The following is a 21,178-nucleotide window of genomic DNA, read 5'->3' as shown; positions in this document are numbered from 1 at the left end:
TTCTTAGCTTTTAATGCTGGACTTTATGGAACTGGCAGAATTGACAGGAAGACTCTGAGATCAAGCAGATGAAAGAATGGAGGAAGATTGGAGAAAATTCAAATTATATTTAGGGAATTATTTTTGAGAATTGAAAGTGAACATCTAGGGAAACACAGAAGTTAAGGCATTAGGGAGAAAAGAGGAGATTATAAAGCAGGAAATTGAGATACAAATAAAAGGCTGAGATTAAGATGAATTAAGAAAAATATGGGATGATGAAAATTAAAAGTAATGAAATAGAAACTGTTACAGATGAATTTAAAATGAAAATCAGATAGAGGGGAGTTGGGGAAGCAAAAGGGACAATGATTTAAAAAGATGATACAAGATGATGTATGTGTTTATTGCTTGTATTGTTGTGTTTTGTTTTGTTTTTGGTTTTTTGATGTTTTCGATGTTTTGTTGTGCTAATTTGTTATGTTTTCATGTTATACAAAATTTTAATAAAAAATATTATATATAAAAAAGAAATTCTTAGCTTTGCCATCTTCCTCACCTGGCATCTGTGCCACTGTACCGTCCTTCAACCAATGATGGGCAGGTGGAGGAGGGGGTCAAGGTGGAGCCACCAAGGGCTGGCATGGAAGGGTCTCTTAGCAGAGTCACTGACATTTCAGATAGCTGTACATAAAAAGAATTAATCACTGGAGCTGCTTGCTTTACCACAGGCCTCTCTAAACTAAGAAGTACAAGGTGAGGATGAGTATCCAAGTCAATTTCTATTAAAAGTTAATGTCTACTATTTTCAGTGGGTCTACTTGACTACTTTTGCATACAGCCCAATGAGCTATTGCGGTACCTATGCCTTTTATTTTCCTAAATATGGCACTGTGGCAAAGGTTTCTAGGTGCATAGGAAGCTGCCTGATACAATTGATCCACCTAGCTCAGTATTGTTTACACTGACTCGCAGTAATTTTCCAGGGTTTCAGACGGGTCTCTTCTAGGCCTACCAAGAGATGCTGGGAGTGGAATATGAGATGTTATACATGCAAAGGATGAACTCTACCAGTGAACTACAGCCCTTCCTCTTCTGTTTGTACGTTCCCAGAGAAGGACATAGTCATGGGGTGTTTTTTTCAACATGCACTTTTATTCCCAACAATTCTGTCCACAGAGGGTCAGCTCTTGACACCTGTCTGTTCCTGAAAGAAAAGTGCCACCTGCCTGACAGCTAATTAGCCACTGTGGGTACAGTTTCATACCACCATTTCTATCAGTATTTACACATCTTTGTTGAGTGACAGGGCACCCCACAAAAGCACAGAGTTTCTCTTACCTTGCTCTCACTTGCGCTGACACAGACATGGCTGTGGGTGTATTCTCTGTTGAATGTGTGTGTAAGGAGGCGCAAGCACTGTAGAAAAGATGTTTCAGTGGGGGGGGGGGAGAGAGAGAGAGAGATTAAGAGATACAGGTTGTAAAAAGAGGCTTGGCCCTGACCAGGACAGAATTAACTATTATACTAAGCAATGCTGTAGAGCAGGAATAGTAAACCCTTTTTCCAGTCTGAGGACCACATTGATGGTCTACCACATCTCCAAGAGTGCATGTCAGCAATGGGCAGGGCCACTGTGTAGTATATACATGAGCATGCGCGCACACACACACACGCTATATATACAGCACACATACAGAGCACACACAACAGTCGACACACATATGGACCACACATGCACCCTCATCACATATACTGCACACACAAAATCCACATCTTAAACAGAGCTGGGTATCACAGTGCCACCTTGCAACTAGTTTGATATAGATGATGTGTGGGGATATTGTTATTATATAATTTAGTCATAAGGTGACACTGGATCTAGTTGGATCTGGGTGGAGACAGGAATTTCCTGTTGCTGTTTTGTTTCTGCCAGAGGGAGACCTTAAAGCCCTTGCCTAGCTTTGCAACTGGCATGTCCTCTAAGCCTCCCACGGCAGACAATATCGTTCATGTGAAAAATCGAAACCAGCACAGAGAAATTTACGGCAAGACCACAATCTCCTCTGCTCAGAAATCTCATTTTCACTCCCTCCCTCAGCTCCTGCTCACACTCAGGGAAGACCATCTGTTTCATAAACAAAAGGCAATGCTGAGACTTGCAACCGTTATCCAGCAGTTTGGGCACCATGAGAATGCAGGTTCTAGTGATGCCATTCCCATCCCACACCAAAGACAAAGATGTAACTGGCATGGTGTTGCTCCAGAATAACATATACCTTGACGGCAAGTTCTTTCTGCCTCTCACTGGGGGTGTCCAGTGGCAAATTCCTCCCCTCTGGGGTACCATCTGCTGAGATTGGAGAGGAGACACAAGATGTACTGCGGGAATCTGAGTCTTCACAGGAGCTTGAGGAAAGGGAATCGAGACCCAAGCGCTGGGTTGTCTCTAGTTTCTCACGCAGAAGCAGGTAATGCCTTGTTTTCTCAACCTGTGGAAATAAACCTCTGGCTAAGTAAGGTCACAGACATCTACAGAGAGTCATCTCACACAGAGGTCAATCCATACACCTCATGTCTTCCCACGCTTCCCGCCAGCACGGACATAGATAAGGACCGCTGGGCTTAAGTCTTACTTCTTGCAGGAGGCTCAGTTTCTCCAGTTCCCACTGATGATCCAAGATGAGACTGTCGCTACGGGGCCGCCAGCCTGCCAGGTTCTCCTCGCCTCGCACATATGCCACAGATGTGTCAAGCACACGCCTTCGTCTTCTTTGCATGCCTGCAAAGGACAAAGTTTCAGGTTGCATTCAGCATTGCTCATGCCCAGTCTGCAAAGCATGTTTTAGGCATGCTCCAGTCATGCTTTTGCTGGATTGGGCTTAGGGTTCTCTTTTCAGGGCAGCTGCGGGCAGTGTTTCTTTTAAAGCAGATTTCCCAACTGCACATATTCCCCATCAAGACACTCCACAATTAAAAAAGAAGAGAGAAATGAACACAAAGCATACTGTACTAGTGGTAAAGCGGTTTCTACATAGGAGTCCATAGTTCTTATCTACTATATAATAACTAACAGAACAAATGCCTTTGCACAGATTTAAATCCTCATTGGGTTGGCAAGGTCATTTTGACCAAGCCGTGCCCATCTGCCCTCATCAGGTAAAGATGCAACTTTGCAGGGGCTAATGATCAGTTGATTGTCTCTCCTTGCAAAGCGTTGTCACCTGATGTTGTCATTGGTGGGACAGCCCAACCTACCTGTTAAAAATGGACTGTGATGGGTGGGGAAGGTAAGGGTCCAGTCCATTGGCTAGATCTGCACCCCTGTTTTAGGGGATCATATTGTTTAGGCATGCAGCCTTCCCCTCCCCCTCTGCCCCAAATCCTCAAAATGCAACCAGAGGAATGGTGCATTATTAGTTCAACACTTAGTTTTCACAACACTTGCCCAAAAAGCATGATGTTTGGGCAGTTTTCAAGTTACGTTGCACTGACATTGCGGACAGATATGTTTCTGTGGATGTTTACGATTCAAGTGTTAAGATGCAAAGAGCCACTCATATTCATTCAAGTAAAATAAGTAAGTCTTATGGCAACAGTAAAATTGACTCTCCTAATGTTACATTCTTTTCCTCTTAGCACAACCCCAGCATCCCCTATGGGCCTGTCATGATGACAATGCTAATTAGGACCACCAGGAAGTGGAGCCAAAGCCAAAGAGAAGTTTCTCACCTGGACTGCCAGTATCAGCCACCCGACAAAGGCTGAGTTCATATACCCCAGTTACACGGTTACTGCAAGGAAAAAGAGTGAAACATCAGAGCATGGTGTTGAAATGAATGACCTTCATGTGCCTGTGGCACATTAAATGTAATGGCCAAGGTAATACCAATTTTTAAAAAGGAATCCAGAGAGGATCCTGGAAATTACCGTCTAGTTAGCTTTACATCTGTCCTAAGAAAACTGGTAGAAAGTACAGTATTGTTAAAGAAGGAATAACCATATAAATATGAGAGAACAAGCTTTGTTGAAGCATAACCAGCATGGCTTCTGCAATGTTAAGCCCCGCCACACTAGCAAAGGAAAGTACTTCTTTACACATCACAGTGTTAAATAGTTAAATCATGGCATTACCTCCCACAAGAGGCAGTGATGGTCACCAACTTGGACAGAATTAAAAGAGGATTAGACAAATTCATGGAGGATAAACCTATCAATGGCTACCAGCCATGATGGCTATTGCCTCCATGGTTGTGCAGGCAGTATACTTCAAAATACTAGTTGCTGGGAGACTGCTGTTGTGCTTTAGTCCTGCCTGTGGTCATTCCATGAGCATCTAGTAGGTCGCTGTGAGAACAGGATGCTGGACTAGATGGGTCACTGACCTGACCTAGCAGGACTATTCTTATGTTCTTAACTTATAAACATTAGTTGGTAACCCCTATGTATATATCTAGACTTATATGCATTATTTCCAATAAATCAAAAGTTTTTCTTCTTTGAGGTATGCTCTTATTCTGCCAGCAGAACGGGAAATGAGACTTCTTTACCTCTCTGAGGCTCGAAGGCTCCCACTTCCAAAAAGATTGCGGATGGATCGAGAAGCAGGGAGTTTGGCGTCTCTGGAGTAGAAGACCATGCAGAAATCTTTGGTGATCACAGCTGGTTGGGTGCAGTTCTCCATCTAAAATAGGAGGATACTTGCTAGGTTTTTTTGGTACACAATGAAAGGCTCTCAGATGGTGTGAGTTTGCCTTCAAGAGCAAAATGATGTTCTGCAGCAGGTTTCCCAATGATGTCATGCATGTATCCTTAATAATCCATAGATGTTTATATCATTGCTATTTGGAGCAACTCTCATAAACTACAGTCTTATATACACTTTCTTGTACACACAGCTACAAGGAATCCTTGCTTGCTTTAGAAACCTGGCACCTAACAGAGTACAAGTATCTCTTTATCCCCGTCTTTAGTTAAAAACAGCAATATTTCTTATGCATATCAGTTAGTTATACTGCAGGCAGCAGCGTTTCACTGGTGTCACTCACTGCCTGCCTACCCTCACTATTTACTCTGCTCCAATAGCAAATGCCTAGGTAGGTATCATATATCATAGAGCTATCATCCAGCATGGGCCAGTGTTATAATTTGGATTTGTTAATTTATAACAGCATTCATTCTTTTTAGAATTTCAAGGCACTCTACATTCAATTACATCAAGCATAAAAGACAACAATAAAATCTTTGTTTTATTGCACTTCTTATGCCAGAAATGTAAGGTCAAATTACACATGATGGTGTTAGAAATGAAACAAAATTCCCAATAAAAAATAAAAAGCAGTCAATGAAGTCTGCAAGCCTTAGCAGAAGACAGCCAGGTACAACCAAGAGGTACATAACCCTTTCCCTGCAGGCTCCCTCTAAAAAATATATGTGTCTTTCATCAGGGCTTTTCTCAGCTGGAACTCACTGGAACTCAGTTCTGGCACCTCATAGGTGGGCACCATTGCCATTCTAAGACAACGAGGGAGGTGTTCATAGTGAGTTCCAGCACCTATTTTTTCTAGAAAAAGAGCACTCTCTTTCATTGACTGAAAATCAGCTGGGAGGGGGAGATATTTAAAGAAGAAAAATGGCCCAGTGAAGTTTTAAGGGCCTCCTCCACACCTACAGACCACCCACTGCAGCTGCATTTCATGTCACTTGCCACAAAAGCAATTTTGGGAAATCATATATCATTTTATCATTACATTTAGAGCTGTAGTATATTTTAAAACAAGCATCCACTTGCAAAAAGATTTCCGCTGGCAGCAGGGTGGAAAACTCCTGCAAAAAGTAGAACAAGACTCTGAGGAGCTGCTTTCCCTACAAGTGTTATTAAAATAAGACAAGTTTTGGAAACAACAAGCGGACAGTGACATTTGTGCTCTGCTAGGAGGGATGCTCACTGCATACTAAAAATGGTCCCTCAGGCTCTCTCCCCAGTTAGTCACTGGCAGTCCTTTCTATTCTCTTGACAAGCAGTGGCTTTGGTGGCTTCATTTGTTGATGAGCTAACTTCAGTTTAAGAGTCTACCCTGCTTCCCAAATACTGCTGCTTTTAGTAATCATTTCAGGCACAATACATTATGAATGCTTTTGTCCAACTTTCCTGTTTAGGGGAAGACTTTCATAAACAGATGGTGACAATGCCCATCATTTATAGTTATCCAAAAGTAAGAAAGTCTTGTGGTCTAGTGGATAGAGCAGGAATGGCCAGGTGTTGCTTGACTACTACTCCCACCGTCCCTGACCAATGGCCAAGCTGATGGGAGTTGTAGTCCTGCAACATCTGGAGGGCACCACACTGGCTGCCCCACAGATTGACTTGGATGAGGGAGATCTGAGTCTGAATGCTTGTTAAGCCATGAAGCTCATTGGATGATTTTGAGCAAGTCTCTGTAGGTCCATTCAGTCACTCTTCTATATGTACCTTAAATACATGGAGGGGAGGACTGCTGCACATGCTGCCCTTGCTCCTGATGTTGTCCCACCTCTATACATTAGTCTGAAAGAGGGATCTATGTAGCTGTAACTGCATGCATGTAGGCATTCTACATGACCTGGAACCCTGCTCAATCAAATTGCATGGTGCACCTACTCATGGATAGGAGGTGTGCACCTAGGGTTGCCAGATTCAATAAGGACAGGACTTCTGTGCCTTTTATTGCCCTACTCTCTTTTGAGTCTGGAAACCTTAAAGAGAAACCAGTAGACCCTTTGTTTAATTTCCAAGCAAAGGGTCTGCTGGTTTCTCTTTAAGGTTTCCAGACTCAAAAGAGAGCAGGGCAATTAAAGGCACAGAAGTCCTGTCCTCTATTGAGTCTGGCAACCCTATGCGCACCCCATTAAGAACTTCCAACTAATACATGGGAGCAATTCATTAAGACATTCCAGCTCCCCAAAACAAACCACACAGCAACAACATCTGAATGGACTTTATCACTCAGGGTAAAATGCTGGGCTGGGGCTGATGTGAACTGTGATCCAAAACATCTGGAGAGTACCAGGTTAGCAAATGCTGGCGTAAGGGCTTCTTGTATTGCTATGTTAGCCTAGTGTCTTCCAAAACCCCATATTAGTTTGAGAATCACAAGGAATTATGAGACTGCTTAAGACAGGGAGGACTGGAGTAAATCAAGGTGGAAGCCCCTTTCTAAAACTCAGCTCTGTGTGGTCTATTTATAGGAAATGCTAGGAAGACACTGCTGGGTCTTGCCTCGATGTACGCCGAGAGGGTCATGTAGATTTTCTCTCTGTATGGGGTGACACGATTCAGCAGCAAAGAGTTGTGCATGGAGCTATCCCATGCCGCTTCAAACTGGTAAAACGTCCTGCAAAGAGACAGCAAGATGGTTGGTTAAAAATAAACACTACCATCAACCACCAAACTGTGAGAATTGCATCAGCAGCAGTACGCAAACATGCACACACAGAGAGACATATTTGTGCTGAATGGATGCAGCCATCCTGGAGTGCTGTGGCTCAAAAACACCCCCTCATTATGAACAGCAATAGTGAAGGCATCTGTGGGAATCCTCAAGGGAAACTTCTGTGCTGTGAATTCACGGTTGTTGTTTTTAATATTGCATATGAGCAGAGGTGATTTGGGGTATGTTTTAAGGTTAAAATTTAAGCCATGAGATGATGGGGTGCCAGAAAGACATAGAAAGAGGGACACAGTAATAGAAAGAAAGTTGCATGCAGGTGGCATTCTCTCATCTAGAATTGGCAATGAACAAGTTTCAAGTTGTCTGTGAATATTATGGCTTAGCAGAAAAGTCACCACATGTTTCTGCTTACACTGCCATGGTAAAGCCAAAGATCTGTTCCCTACTTATCTTGGGGTGTAATTTAAACATGCCCTCTGAGAGTGAATGTGGGCAAGAGGAAAGGAAGCAAGAGTCAGGGGGAAAGATGAGGAAAGCAATACGAAAACAGAGAGCTTCTCTTGATCCCTGAAACAATTGGGTATTTTCAGATTTTGTCTAAAGCACTCCAGGGCCATATCTCTTCAGTCAAACATAGCACACAGACAATCTATCTTCCTTCCACAGGAAGGAGGTACTGATTTTCAGCAAGCATGTTCAGAAAAGAAAAGAGTGAGGATGCTCAGTGCTGCAGTCAGTTCCATCTCTCCAGAAGCATTTGGAATTGCAGACCTTAAAAGTTTGATATGTTCATAAAAGTGCTTCCAGTGAATTCTCTTTGAAATTCATTTCCCACATACAGCTACAGTCACCAAAGCTCCAGAAGAAAACTGACTATTCCACCAATCTCTGATTTACAGGGAGTATTGGGACTCTGAATGATAGGGATATATAATGATCTCCAGACCTATCTTACCTTAGCATTTTCCTGTTTGGCCACTGATATCTCAGAACTACTACTTGCTTTGTAAAATCGGGTACATAAGGTACCTGAGTTTAGCCCCTTTTTTGTATGGGGAAAAGTGTGGTCTTTTAGCTGGCCCTATTAAAAAAACACCCAAATTGTCTTTTGAGAACAATAACTGAGATAGTCTACCAGTACTGTGACATACTATCCCACTGAGGAAGCCAGAGTTTCCAGAAAGATCACCACACATGAAATAGAGGTTCATTTCTTTGCATAACGGAAGCACCAACGCAGATGTAAGCTCTGATGACATGCAGCAGCAAATGGGCTTCTCATGCCTGAGGGCTGAATGTGGCCCTCCCAAGCCTCTCCCTCAGATTCTCAGGATTCTCCCCAGGCCGCACACCCTCTTCTAGTATCTTTGCCATGCTGGAATGTTTATTTGAATGATGATAATTCCTCGTTTGCCTGGATGGAGGATGGAGAGATGGTTGTGTGGTGTTTGTGCATAGAACCCTCTGGCTTTTATAGCCCATTGTAAAAGTCACAACCATGGTTCTGCCCACATCTGCCTTTGGCCCTGCCTGCCACCACTGGAATGCAGCCCCCAGAAGGCTGTTCATGAGCAAAAACAGATGCTGAAAATGGTTCTCCACCCCGGATATACAGACACCCAAACGTCACTCTCATCCCCTTTCGGTAGCCTTTCCCATTATGATGGCATTCCTTTGGTGGAGCCTATTTGGCTCAGCATTTTTGTGCCACTAAATGACAGAAACTACATTCAAAAGGGTGGCCAAAATATTGGGACTTTAATATGTGTCTGAGCATCCTCATGATTCAAAAACATTTCCACATGGACATTCTACTTTCACAGCTCACCAACACTCATATCAACATAGTCAGAAGTCTCTTTAAAAAAGAAGCCAGGTCTCCTCTTGGGAAGATTGTGCATTATAGTAGGTCCCCCTCTCAGAAATAGTTGTTGACTCTTGTTAAAGAGGATCTGACTATTAGTTGATGATGCACAGTTTCTATCCCATTCTAAACATTGCATCTTGACACTGAGAGTCGCAGCATCTTGCCAAAACCAGAACTGAAAGAGCTGAGACCAAGATCACGGAGACACAAGCCACGGGAGAACAGGTAACTCCAATAGGAAGGAAGGAAAGAAGATTAGGAAAGGAAGAGGAGAAGGGAAGAGGAAACAAGGGAGAGGAGAAAAAGAAAAGAGAAGAAGGGAATAGATCAAGCAAGTGTGTGAGAGTAAAGTGAGGTAGAAATACCTAGTGTCACTTCCCAGTGAAATGCTATAAGTGGAAGGCAACCCAAGACAAACACATGTACACATACACACATACACAAAGAAATCAAAATGTCAGAAAGCATTGTTTATATGGTGCCCTGTGGAAAGCTACCCAGAGAGGCAGCTACATGGGGTAGATGGTGATTTGAACAGAGTGCAGCCATAGATTGTTGTGAATTTGGCAAAGGTGGGCAACAAATGAAAAGCAAAAATACTATTGTCTCTTCACTCCGGGAGCTTCCAGACCAGCTGTTTGTTAAGCATTGATCCTGACACATTTGCACAGAGGCTTTACAACATTGCTTGTTTATTGAGCATTAATCTTGATATGTTTGCATGGAGGTTATACAATATTGCTAGCTAGTGGTTGTTATCCTGCACTTTCCAGGGCAATTTTCTTATCAGACCTTTTCTGGTGAGAAAAGTGACAGGATATTAGCACTAGAAACTGCAGGATAACAACCTCATCTTGTATAAATGAACAGTCAATCTGGAAGTGCCCTCTCTTGGTAGAAGAGCATGGTCACAGAATGAAATTCCGAACATAGTTTTGGATATTCAACACTCTCCTTTCACTTTTTAGTTGAATTTCTAATTATCCGTGTCCATCCAGCTAAGCTCCCTTCCCCTGCATTATTAGTAGGCTTAAGGATCAAGGGTCTCTTTTCAGTGGAGTGTGATTCTTATCAAGATTTTGATTCACAGTGTGAAAAATGGACTAAAATGACTTGAGCAAGGCAAAAGCAGAAAGGGGTTCCAAAGAAAACATGCCAAATACAAATGAATCACTGAAATCACATTGTTAAGCAAATATTGCATGTGGTGGGGGTGGGAAGGTGAGGTTGTGGGTTCTTTTAAAAATAATAATAAAAAACACAGAATTCTGCACTGTCAAGAACTTAATGGGAATGCCACTAGTATGACTTTCAAATCTAGAAGTTAGGATGAAGGAACGCTATTTTGTGGGGCTAAGTGCATGGAATTCGGATTATATCACTTCATTCATTGTATTGTGGTATTTGTACTGAGAACCTTGGATGTTCATCCATTGCCCTAGATTCATTCACTCAACAATAAACTTCAATCCTACTCCATAGGTTATGGGCTTGTCTACACTGATACACTAGAAAAGCAGAAATGTGTGTGTGTGTGTGTGTGTGTGTGCGCGCACGCTCTTTAATTATTGGATCTCATGTGCCTATCTTTTGACAACAGCAGAAACATATATTACTAATACAATCACTTTTCTAAGCATCTGGTATTCAATTTGGAGAATTTAGAAATATATTATCAAGCAGAAGTTGCATATAAGCTGAAGTGCGTTTGTTTCAACAGGCAATTTAGCTCACACATAATACATTGCTAGTCAGATGGTAGGGATGAGAATAAAGCTTTAAATTCTGTAATCTAGTCTAGAATTTACACTCAAACTTCCAAGGTAGCAAGTTAGGAAAATGTATTATCAAAAGTTTCTGCAATTGGTCATTTGCAGGTCACATTTTAGAGACATTATTGAATCAAAGCCAGTCTGAATTATATAAAGCTGTTATGGTGGATCTGGAAAGCTATGAGTATGAACTTGCGCCTCAATCTCTTGAACAGCCTTACTGTAGTGCTACACAAAAACACCTCCGTGTTGAGCCAGCATAAGAATGGTAATAGAAGAGGGAGCATTCCCATTGTTTAACCCATGCTGCCAGCTACTGCTTTAAGCAAGGGTGGTTCACTGCACAGGAGGGTTCTTCTAGCAATAGAGTAAGTTGCTACGTAAGGCAATACAGGACCAGGACAACGTGGGGCATCCTTGCTGGTCCCTGGCAATCCATCCTCCTCAACTGGATTTGGGCCTGAAAGACCAAGGAAATATGAGGGTACATGGAGAGCAAGTCGTAAGCAAGCACAATTTGTGACACTGCACAACATCATCACTGATCACGGAGGCATGCTTGTGAAGACATCAGGCATCACTTCGTATTGCCCAGCTTTGTGAAACTGAAGCCAACATGAGATAACCCTTCGCTCTGGTCTTAAACCAGCAAGGTTTAAGAATCACTGAATTAAAACATACTATACACTGAACTGTGATGAGCAATGGTGCTGCTAAGTTGAAAAAGATAACTTTTCTGGTCCAGATTACAGCATGCCCTGATAAACAATGAGAAAAAGCAAGCAAGGTGTGCCATGCAAAGGTGCTACAGCAAGATATGGAATTCAATATATAGCAATAATAAAATAACAATTGTTGGAAGAAAATCAGCTGGTGTCTCAACTTACATAGAAGTGCTAAAAGTCAATCTGACCTGGGTAAAGTTCCTTCCCAACACCAAATGCACACAACTGTCAAGTTCATCCCAAGGAGAACATTACCCAAGCTCACACACAAACCAATAATGGAACACAGTTCCACCATGCTACCTGGAACAAGCAATAGAACACAGTGGACAAAACAAACAAAACTGCTGAAGAAGGAACTGAGCTCTGGAATATTGTTACTAAGGCTAGGGTTGGGGAGCAATTAAATCCACTTCCCATTTAAAGCTGAATTTATCAAATTTATCAAATGAGCTTTCATGTGCATGCACACTTCTTCAGATACAGTTGAACAAGAAGAAGTGTGAAGAAGTGTGCATGCACACAAAAGCTCATACCAAAATAAAAACTTAGTTGGTCTTTAAGGTGCTACTGAAGGAATTTTTTAATTTAACTTGGATTAAGAATACTGCAAACCCGGAAGTAGGTGTTTTGGTTTATGAACTTTGCCTTGGAAGCAGAACATGTTCTGCTTCCTGTTGAGTGTAAATTGAGGGCCCCCCCCCCCGCTGCTACGGGAAAGCACGCCTTTGTTTAAGAACGCTTTGGTTTAAGAACAGACTTCCAGAACGGATTACGTTCGTAAACCAGGGTACCACTGTATCTCTAGTATAAAATGTCTATTGATTTTGGGGGTTCTTTTCCCATTTGCCTTGTTCTCAGCTACTGAAATTCAATACTGCATCTCTCTGATGATCTTAGAGTTGTTGAAATTATGCAGATATATACTTGGACCTCTCATATCATTACATTTGAATCAATAGCAACTGTGGGAAGGGGGTAGGCATAGTTGAATGGGACTATCTATGGTACTGAGAATTGGGGTGTTAAGCTTTCCTCCTAGTGCTGTTTGTGCCCCAAGCACCATTTTCATACTGCCCTCAGGCAAACAGCAATCTGGTGTGTGATTTTAATCAAGAAAATGGTGGTGAGGAAAGGATTTCCATTTTCCCACCTCCCTGATGCCATAGTCCAGATCACACATCTTGTCTCATCTACTTTGGCCCTCAGGCTGGAGTCACATCGAAGTCTTTTCAGAGCTTGAAAAAGGTCGTGTTACTTATGATATTGTTATAAGTTGGAGGGGGGCAAGACTCCCCTAAAATATCTGGATTCAATATAGGGCTAGAATTTAAGCAAGTGGGGGTGGGGCAGAGCATGAGGTGGGCCATCTGTTTTATGCTGCAGAGAGGGTCAGACACAGTGTTTGGAGTCTCTTGGAATCTGAGGATGCAGCAATGGAAAGAATAGGACCCTCTTGGGATGTGAATGCTCTGCACTTTCTTCATGTAGGTTCAGGCAAATAACCCGTATATCGTAAAGACACTGCAGACTCCGCTGTGCCACACTGTTCCAAAAGGAAAAACAGACTGGTAAACATGAATGGTACCCCTGGAATCTCACACAGCTCAGAGATTGGGGTGGCTCATCCCACTCATTTCATTCCTGAATAACAGGATTTTGTTGTGTTTCAGAAACTTGCAAAATCTCTTTATGTAGAGGTGACAGTTGGAGAAAAAGGTGTGCGCATCCTATAGGAAACATCTCTCAAACTTTCTTAAAAGGATGGACTGTTACCAAATCAATCTATCTTTGTATCATCAACGGCAGACTGAATAGCTACTCCAGAGGAATCAGAGGACACTTAGCATAGTCCAGTTTATTCCATTTACTCCATGAAATTTATTTCTCAGTCGATTTATACTTCCCTGGAATGATAACTTTTGTACTAAACTTTCAGAAATAGAAGCTCCATAAGCATGTGCCTCAACATAACCACAATCCCTAGAGACAGATCAATCAAATATCTACAAATGACTTGCAATCAAGGTAAGCAAGAAAGCCCCCATTTTATTCCTATTCTGCCCATGCTGGACTATTGACTTCTGCAAATCCAAGGCAGCCAAGAACTAAGTCTTGGGCTCTCAGTGGAATTCATTCAGAAAAACCAGTAAACTAAAACAAACCTAGACATCCACAATCCCATTTTCTCAGCATTCTCTTCCTTGGCTCTAAATACAAAGGCAAATCCCAAACACACCTTAGGGGAAGAAGGAAGTCTTCCTAAGTTAAGTACAGTTTTCAGGTTGTCTGTAAAGATTGTCCACCTTGGATAATATTCTAAAGGTCAACCATTCCCGCTGGCTTGGTTTGCATGCAGTGCTAGGCCAAACCATGGTTCAGTGTGAATACACAAGTGTGCAAGCTTCTGGAGAGGAGGTTGCAGCCACCTTGCTCTTCTTCCAGTCTTGCTGCATCTGTGAGTTAAGGTTTGGTTTAGTGTGTCATCTGAACCCAGGCTTCTGGTTTGTTTCCTCCATAACTGCAAACCAAGAACAAACCTTGGTTACAGCTCATGGAGTGATTCAAGCCACGAGCTAAGGTTTAGACAGCATGCTAAGTCAAACAATTGCTGGGCTCAACAGCAGTGCAGCAGCAGGACCGGAAGAGGAGCGCATTTGGGCTAAACCACTGTTTGGCTTAGCATTACATGCAAACCAATCACTGTAAAACTTGCAGACTTGTAATGCTTGAGTTTGTTCAGCTGCGTTTTGCCAAACAGTTTTAACAGAAGCTGTTATCACAAGGCTCCTTCCCACGAAGCCTGCTAAACTAGGTTCTTCCCTCATCTCTCACATGGCAATGGCTCTCCTGCACCCCCCTCCCCTTCTTTTCATCACACCCAGCCCAGCTTCTCATGCAGCCTGCATCAGCACACAGCTATCCAAACTGCCTTCGTGCCAGAGCTGGGAGCAAGGGAAGGGCTTCAGCATGGACCAGGGATGGGGCAGCATAGTTTTGGCAGATGTCAGAAAAAATTACCACAGCAGCAAAACAGAAAGTAAAACCAGCCAAAAAAAGAACATAGATTTACAAGAAATTTCTTCATAAAAAATAGAGCTGTTTTTTTAAAAAAAATAAAGGAAGAAAGAAAGAAGAAAAGGAAACTAAACAAGGGGGTAGGGGGGAGAGACCCAAGGAACAAAATGGAACAAAAAGCCCAATGATACAGAAGAGAAGGAGAAAGAAGCTGGTGTATTTGAGTGGGTGGAGGGAAGTTCCAACTGTAGCATTGGTGACCACAATGCTGACTTGGGTAGGGGCACCAGGGAGGAGGTCAAATAAATAAATGGGGAGGGGAACAAATAATACCTAGGCATATCCGAATCAAGAAACTGCCTGCAAAAACACAAACAATCACATGGTTAGTGTGGGTTCAAATGGGTGGTAACAGCAGCAGCAGCAGTAGCAGCAGTTCCATAGTGCAGCTCCTCAAAAGCCCAAGCCCTATAAACAGCGCCTCTCTCTGCCCACTGGCAAGCCACAAAAAGCTGCAGTAGAAAATAGCAAAGCATCCAATATCACAACCATATGAGTGAGTGAGTGTCCGACACTGACACTGAATATTGGGGCCTGAACTGGGGAGAGCTGAGCAAATCCTGGTATAGTCATGAAGTCCAGTGGGTGCATCACTTTCGGCATGCCTACCCAATTTCACAGTGGTCTTGTGAGCAAAGCCCAAGCATGCCACCTTGAATACAACTGTAGTAAGGAACAGGACTACCCTGTTTGAATCATGTGGTGCCAGCCTCATTTATTGCACTAGGATTTACCTCGAGTTCTTGGAACATAACTGCATCAACCATCACCCAATAAAGTTATTAAGACCTGAATGAGCCCCTGAGTCCATTCTGTCCATGTTAATTCATGCTTAACCACTACACATTGGGGGGCAGGGGTTAATGGCATAGCGACAAGGAGTTTCCAAGTTCTTCACTGCATTTATAAGAATGAAGGCAATGGAACCTTCTCTAGTGTCATAGAGGTTTCAGTGGCTGGGAGAGAGAGGGAATGAGACCAAAATATATTGTTATTTGGTCTTTGGAAGGCAGCTAGGTGACACACAATAGCAAAGCAGGGAGCAGAAGCAAAAGATTCACATGATGGGTTAGGTAGGTTCCCACCCTTCTCGCTTCAGCAACATCAAGACCCAAAGCAAGCCCCCAGAGCCCATGCAGAACTGAAGGGTGGGGACTCTGGAAGATGGTGAATTGTCCATTGTCTTCCTCAGTTGCTCTAGGTTGTCCTCCTCCTGCAAAATCAGCCATCCTGCTAGCAAACTCTGAGGCATCAGCCAACAATTCAGTTATCATCCATGCAGGCAGCTGAGAATAATGCTCTTGTGCCGGGCACAGATACAGAGAGGAAGAACCAAAACATGAATCTTCTGTATATGTGATTCCTATGCCTCCCCAAGCAACCTGACAGGTGGTTCATGACCCAGGATAAACCTTTTTATTGTTTTTGACGCTTTTGAGTTTTAATTGCTTTCTTCAAAAAATGAATTTTAATGAGTTATGCTGCTTTGCCAGAGAAATTGATAAATGTTGTAAATGAAGCAACCCAAACATGTCCTAAAGCATATGAATGCTTTGATAGTTGACTTGTTCAAGTATTCTGCAGAGAGCCTGAATAAGAAAGAAGCAGAAAAATCAATTCCCAGCAGTACAGTAACAGGTGACCTTGTAGATGTTGCTGGACTACAATTCCCAACAGCCCAAGCCAGCCTGGCCAGTGAACAGGGAAAACGGGAGTTGTAATCCAGCAACACTGGAAGGGCCACTAGTCCCCCATCCCTGCAGTAGAGATATCCAATCCTATATGCAGAATTACCTAAATGGACTGCACATCCAGGATGACTCGGTTCTTTTACTGATCAATATCCACCATACAACTACAGAAAATCTTTAATGTCAGCTTTATTCAGTGATCCTAGAGCTTTTGCAGGTGGCTGGCACACTGACAAGCTGGGCACTTAGAAACTAATAGCCAAATGTACTCACAAGATTATCACAGGGGGAGCAGCAACTGTTGAGCAAAACTAGGAATGGTCACTTTGAACTATCATGATAGCAGTTACTTTTGCTGTGAGGTTCTTCCTATTTTGCTTGTGCATGCTGTGTCTGTTGCTAAAGAAACTGCCATTTGGAAATAATTTTCCATAACTGCATCTCCTCCCTCTTAATCCATGGAGCAGGTCTTTAGCAGCTACTGTTTCAAAGAGAAATGTATGCTGGTTGGCCCTTCTTTCATCGATTTTTCTCGGTTGGGTTCACCTAATCAGCCCCTTCACTGGAACCCCTGCACAATGACTTCTGCTTGTGCAACAGGCTCCCCCCCTCCTCCCACATACCCCAAAATTGGCTCAAGGGGGTCAGCAAAACTCCCAGAACAGCACGGGGGGGGGGCTTGCTCTGTCTGGCAAGCTGCAATGTTTGTGCAGACAGAATGTTCATCATAGCACAACATGGAATTCCGCTCCTTGTTTTTTTTTACATTTCACTTTATTTGTCATTTATATATTGCTTGCTTATTTGGAAGAGAAACTCCATTAGAGCTGAATACTAAAAAGAGTCTTTGCTCTTTTGGTAACATTAGGAAGTTCACATGCCAGTCTTTCTTGCAGTGTTGAAACAATGGGTGAGGGGGTATAAGCTATGGGCTAGCCTTGCCTCCATGACTGATGTGAACCACAGCTAAGCCTGATGAAATGTTTCCCCACCATCCAAACAGACAGCACAGGAAAAGGGCACAGAGCTAGCCCGTGTGGCTCCACAACCCCTTTCACCCATTGTTTCAACACTGGAGAGCAGGCTGCGTGAATCTACCTACTGCCACCCAACTATGCATAACCTTTGTCCTAGGGTAACTCACCTCAGACAATCTGTCTTCTCTTCCAGCATTTCTTCAGAAGCTTCCATTTTTCACACATCACATACTAACACATTGCCTCATCCACAACCCCATTTTAATCGTTCACAGGTCAACCATACAAGCTCGTGATGAGTGGTTTCTTTTGCCAGAGGGTCAGGATAAATGATGTTATGTTAAATATATGAATGGAGATGGGTATTGAGGGACCAGCCTGGGATGCTTCAGTAAAAATGGAGTAGCCACACAACTACAGGAGACATGGAAAGGGATATTCCCCACCCGTCGCCCAAAAAAGTGAAAGAAACTGGGATTGGAAGCCATGTTGCCTCTTGCCTGTTGTTCTCCTGACATAGTATAGCATGAGTACCCACTCCATGGGACCAAACTCAGTCCTTCATCTTATGAATTATAACTGTTAAAATGCATTACCATCTTGGCTGTCTTAGTGTAGACCCAGGTCATTGAGCCTGAGCTTTCGGAGCTGTCTCCCACCATGAACCACCATTGACAGGATGGGCAGCAACAGCAGCAGATATGTTCTGTGCTTACGATCATATTTTATTTTCTTGCTAATTATGCTGTTTTATTTAATGTGCATTTTATACTTGACCTCCTTTGTAATGTTCCGTTTTGAAATATTTAAGACAATTACATTATATTGCTTTGAATCTATACTTTATATTTGACTTTCTTCAGTAATGTTTCATTTGATGTTTCAATGTGTTGCAAACCGCTTTGATATTTTTGTTTAAATACAAAATGATATAGAAATGAAATGGATGGTGATAATAATAATAATAATAATAATAATAATAATAATAATAATAATTGGTAAAGGTAAATGACCCTTGGTTAAGTCAAAGGCAACTATGGGATGTAGCGCTCATCTCGCTTTAGGCTGAGGGAGCTGGTGTTTATCCACGGACAGCTTTCCAGGTCATGTGGCCAGCATGACTAAACCGCTTTTGGTGCAACAGGACACTGTGACAAGTGCCAGAGCACACAGAAACACTGTTTACCTTCCCATTGCAGCGGTACCTATTTATCTATTTGCACTGGTATGCTTTCGAATTGCTAGGTTGACAGAAGCTGGGACAGAGCAACGGGAGCTCACCCTGTCACATGGATTCGAACCGCTGACCTTCCGATTGGCAAGCCCAAGTGGCTCAGTGGTTTAGACCACAGCGCCACCCGCGTCCCAGCATATTCTGAATTTGCCCTGGTGATAATGTGCTTGGTGCAAGCTTTGCTATTCCAGCTCCAAGGAGTCAAAACATCTCCAAGCAGCTGGTGCCAACTTTCAACAGTCCTGTTCTATCTGTCACCCAGAAAACCAGCTCCTACTGCATGAACAAGGAAGAGTGATAGGCAATAACGTGACTGTTGCTAATGTATAAGCAGAGGAGCAGCATACCACAGGCAAATCCAAAAATTCTGTATATATGGGGTAAGACCATTGATTATTGGTAGAGCACAAGATTTGCACACAGAAAGTCCCGGATTCTATTTGTGGCAGTTTAAAATATTGGTCAGGATATGGTAGGAGAGATCTGTGCCTCAAACCCTGAAGAGAAGCTGTCAGTCATAGTAGACAACTATGGGCTAAATGGAAAAATTGTCTGACCCTAGTACAAAGTAGCTTCTGATATGGTTCTAATTCACTGATAAGGTGATGGATGTTCATGTTCATGGCCAAGGCCAAACAGGAAAATATTAGGCCTGTTTGGCTGGAATCTTTGTTACCGGCCTGGTAAAACTCTTCTCAATCAGAGGGATGCTTGGGGAAAATATTTTGGACCACTGTTGCTTTCTCTTTCTGCTACTTGGACCCTGTAGTCTTGTTACTTAGCTAGCCTCAGCATGGCTTCAGCTCACAGGCTGTAATTACTGCAGTAAAGGGGTAGGGCTTTCAGAGAAATGTCCCCCCCCCCCAATATATATTTAGGTACATACGCTCCCTGAAGATCTACAAGGAGGTCATGTTTGCCTCAGGTTAAATGAGCAGAGCATGCTTTGTGGCCAGACTCACCTATCATCCTGGGAGGGGCGGATGTATCCTGATGACAGGATGTTCAGAGACAGGATGTTGGGGTCAATGAGGGATTCATCTCCTTCTGGGGTGTTCCGAATCCGACCTAAAAGCAGAAAACACCACATACAGTTTATTCCTGAGGGAACTCAAGAGCAGGTATATTTTTCAGCCTATCAATGAGGCGGTCCTGTCAAGCTGTAGCTATAAAGATGATCATACTACTGCGACATTTTGGTTTCTCTCACTATACAGATCCATGCTGCTCTGGAACAAATAGGAGGCAGCAAGCCTACCACACTACTATAATTTGGACACTTCTCAAAATGTGCCTGCATAGGCAACATAAATTTCCTGACATAGTAGCCTCACAGCTCCTGAAGTTCTAGGGGCAGAAGAGCTCCTCACAATATATAAACACCATTTTGAATGGTTTTCACTGCACCACATACCAGAATAAGACACAGATCTCCAGAGTACAGACTGCCTACAAGTCAATAAGAATGCTCAGGGGCCTACTTAGGATCTCGGAGCACTGCTTTTGGTGCTCAGCACATAGTATTTGTGTCTATAAACCTCTCTGGAGTCAATGGAGTAAGGGGCTGCTCATTTCAGGCAACCATTTGGCCACAACAGGGATGGAGAACCATTTTCAGACTTAGTATTGCACACACAATGTCCACACATCTCCACCCTCCATCTAGGCAAACCACCAGCATTATCACATCCAAGCCAAGCATGGGCCCATGAGAGGATATGGCCCAGGGTGCATTTTGAGAGGCCTGGGACGTCATTTTGAGCTCCTGGGCCTGATACTCCACCCCCTTGGCTAGGAGATACAAGAAAGGGTAGACACACAAGCTTTACTTACCCACAACCAGCTCCCGCACTTCTTTCCAGCGAATGTGGCTCCCTGTCTCATGCACCAGGGTGACGGTGATCCTCCTCTGGATACCCTGCCATCCACCATGCCCAAAGAGAAAGGAGGCAGCGGTTATGAGAACTTCAGCTAAGCAATGGGCAGCACTGAGTGAGGGTTTTGCCCTTTGCAAAAGGATATGTGCATGAATAGGGGCAAAAGTATTGGCCAAGAGAGGAAGAAGGACATGGCTCCTACAGCAGGTGGCCTCTTATAAACTGGCCCTTAAATGAGGCAATCTACAGTGCTAGCCACATAGTTCCCAAAGCCTCTTCTTGAGAAGTGCTTTGCCAAGATAGGCAAATAAATACAGTTTGTCTTGAGCATGACCTCAATTAAAAGGGTCATTTGGGCATGGCTTTATTATGCGTATGAGCAAGATATAGAACAGGGGACTTCCGACACAGCATATTAAAACTTTTGGCTGCTTTCAACTTTGATTCTGTGTTACTCCTCTTTTATTGTACTGTGGTGCATCATAGTTACTAAGGGGGAGGGTTTCTTTTGCTGCTTATGTGCTGTTCTTTAACCTATAAGAAGAAAA

At 43.0% G+C, this 21,178-nt stretch overlaps 1 protein-coding gene across 12 annotated transcripts in view; it reads right to left on the bottom strand.

Moving 5' to 3' along the window:
- KIF1A (kinesin family member 1A) overlaps positions 1-21,178 on the bottom strand; it is a 120,392-nt gene that overhangs the window by 8,035 nt on the left and 91,179 nt on the right. For 6 of the 12 annotated variants that reach the window (XM_035133283.2, XM_060274625.1, XM_035133287.2 and 3 more), the window contains 10 exons: positions 20,587-20,671; positions 19,716-19,821; positions 15,125-15,151; positions 7,238-7,352; positions 4,530-4,663; positions 3,712-3,773; positions 2,616-2,761; positions 2,259-2,471; positions 1,321-1,398; positions 539-663 (listed from right to left, as the gene is read on the bottom strand). In XM_035133283.2, coding sequence (XP_034989174.1) covers positions 539-663; positions 1,321-1,398; positions 2,259-2,471; positions 2,616-2,761; positions 3,712-3,773; positions 4,530-4,663; positions 7,238-7,352; positions 15,125-15,151; positions 19,716-19,821; positions 20,587-20,671 — 1,091 coding nt within the window. The remainder of the gene's footprint in view (positions 1-538; positions 664-1,320; positions 1,399-2,258; positions 2,472-2,615; positions 2,762-3,711; positions 3,774-4,529; positions 4,664-7,237; positions 7,353-15,124; positions 15,152-19,715; positions 19,822-20,586; positions 20,672-21,178) is intronic. The other 6 variants (XM_060274623.1, XM_060274626.1, XM_060274627.1 and 3 more) reach the window with 1 other exon arrangement.

This window comes from Zootoca vivipara, chromosome 5 (assembly GCF_963506605.1).
Source record: "Zootoca vivipara chromosome 5, rZooViv1.1, whole genome shotgun sequence".
Taxonomy (NCBI): domain Eukaryota; kingdom Metazoa; phylum Chordata; class Lepidosauria; order Squamata; family Lacertidae; genus Zootoca; species Zootoca vivipara.
The sequence above is the reverse complement of the archived record's forward strand: the minus strand, read 5'-3'. Positions and strand labels throughout refer to the sequence as shown.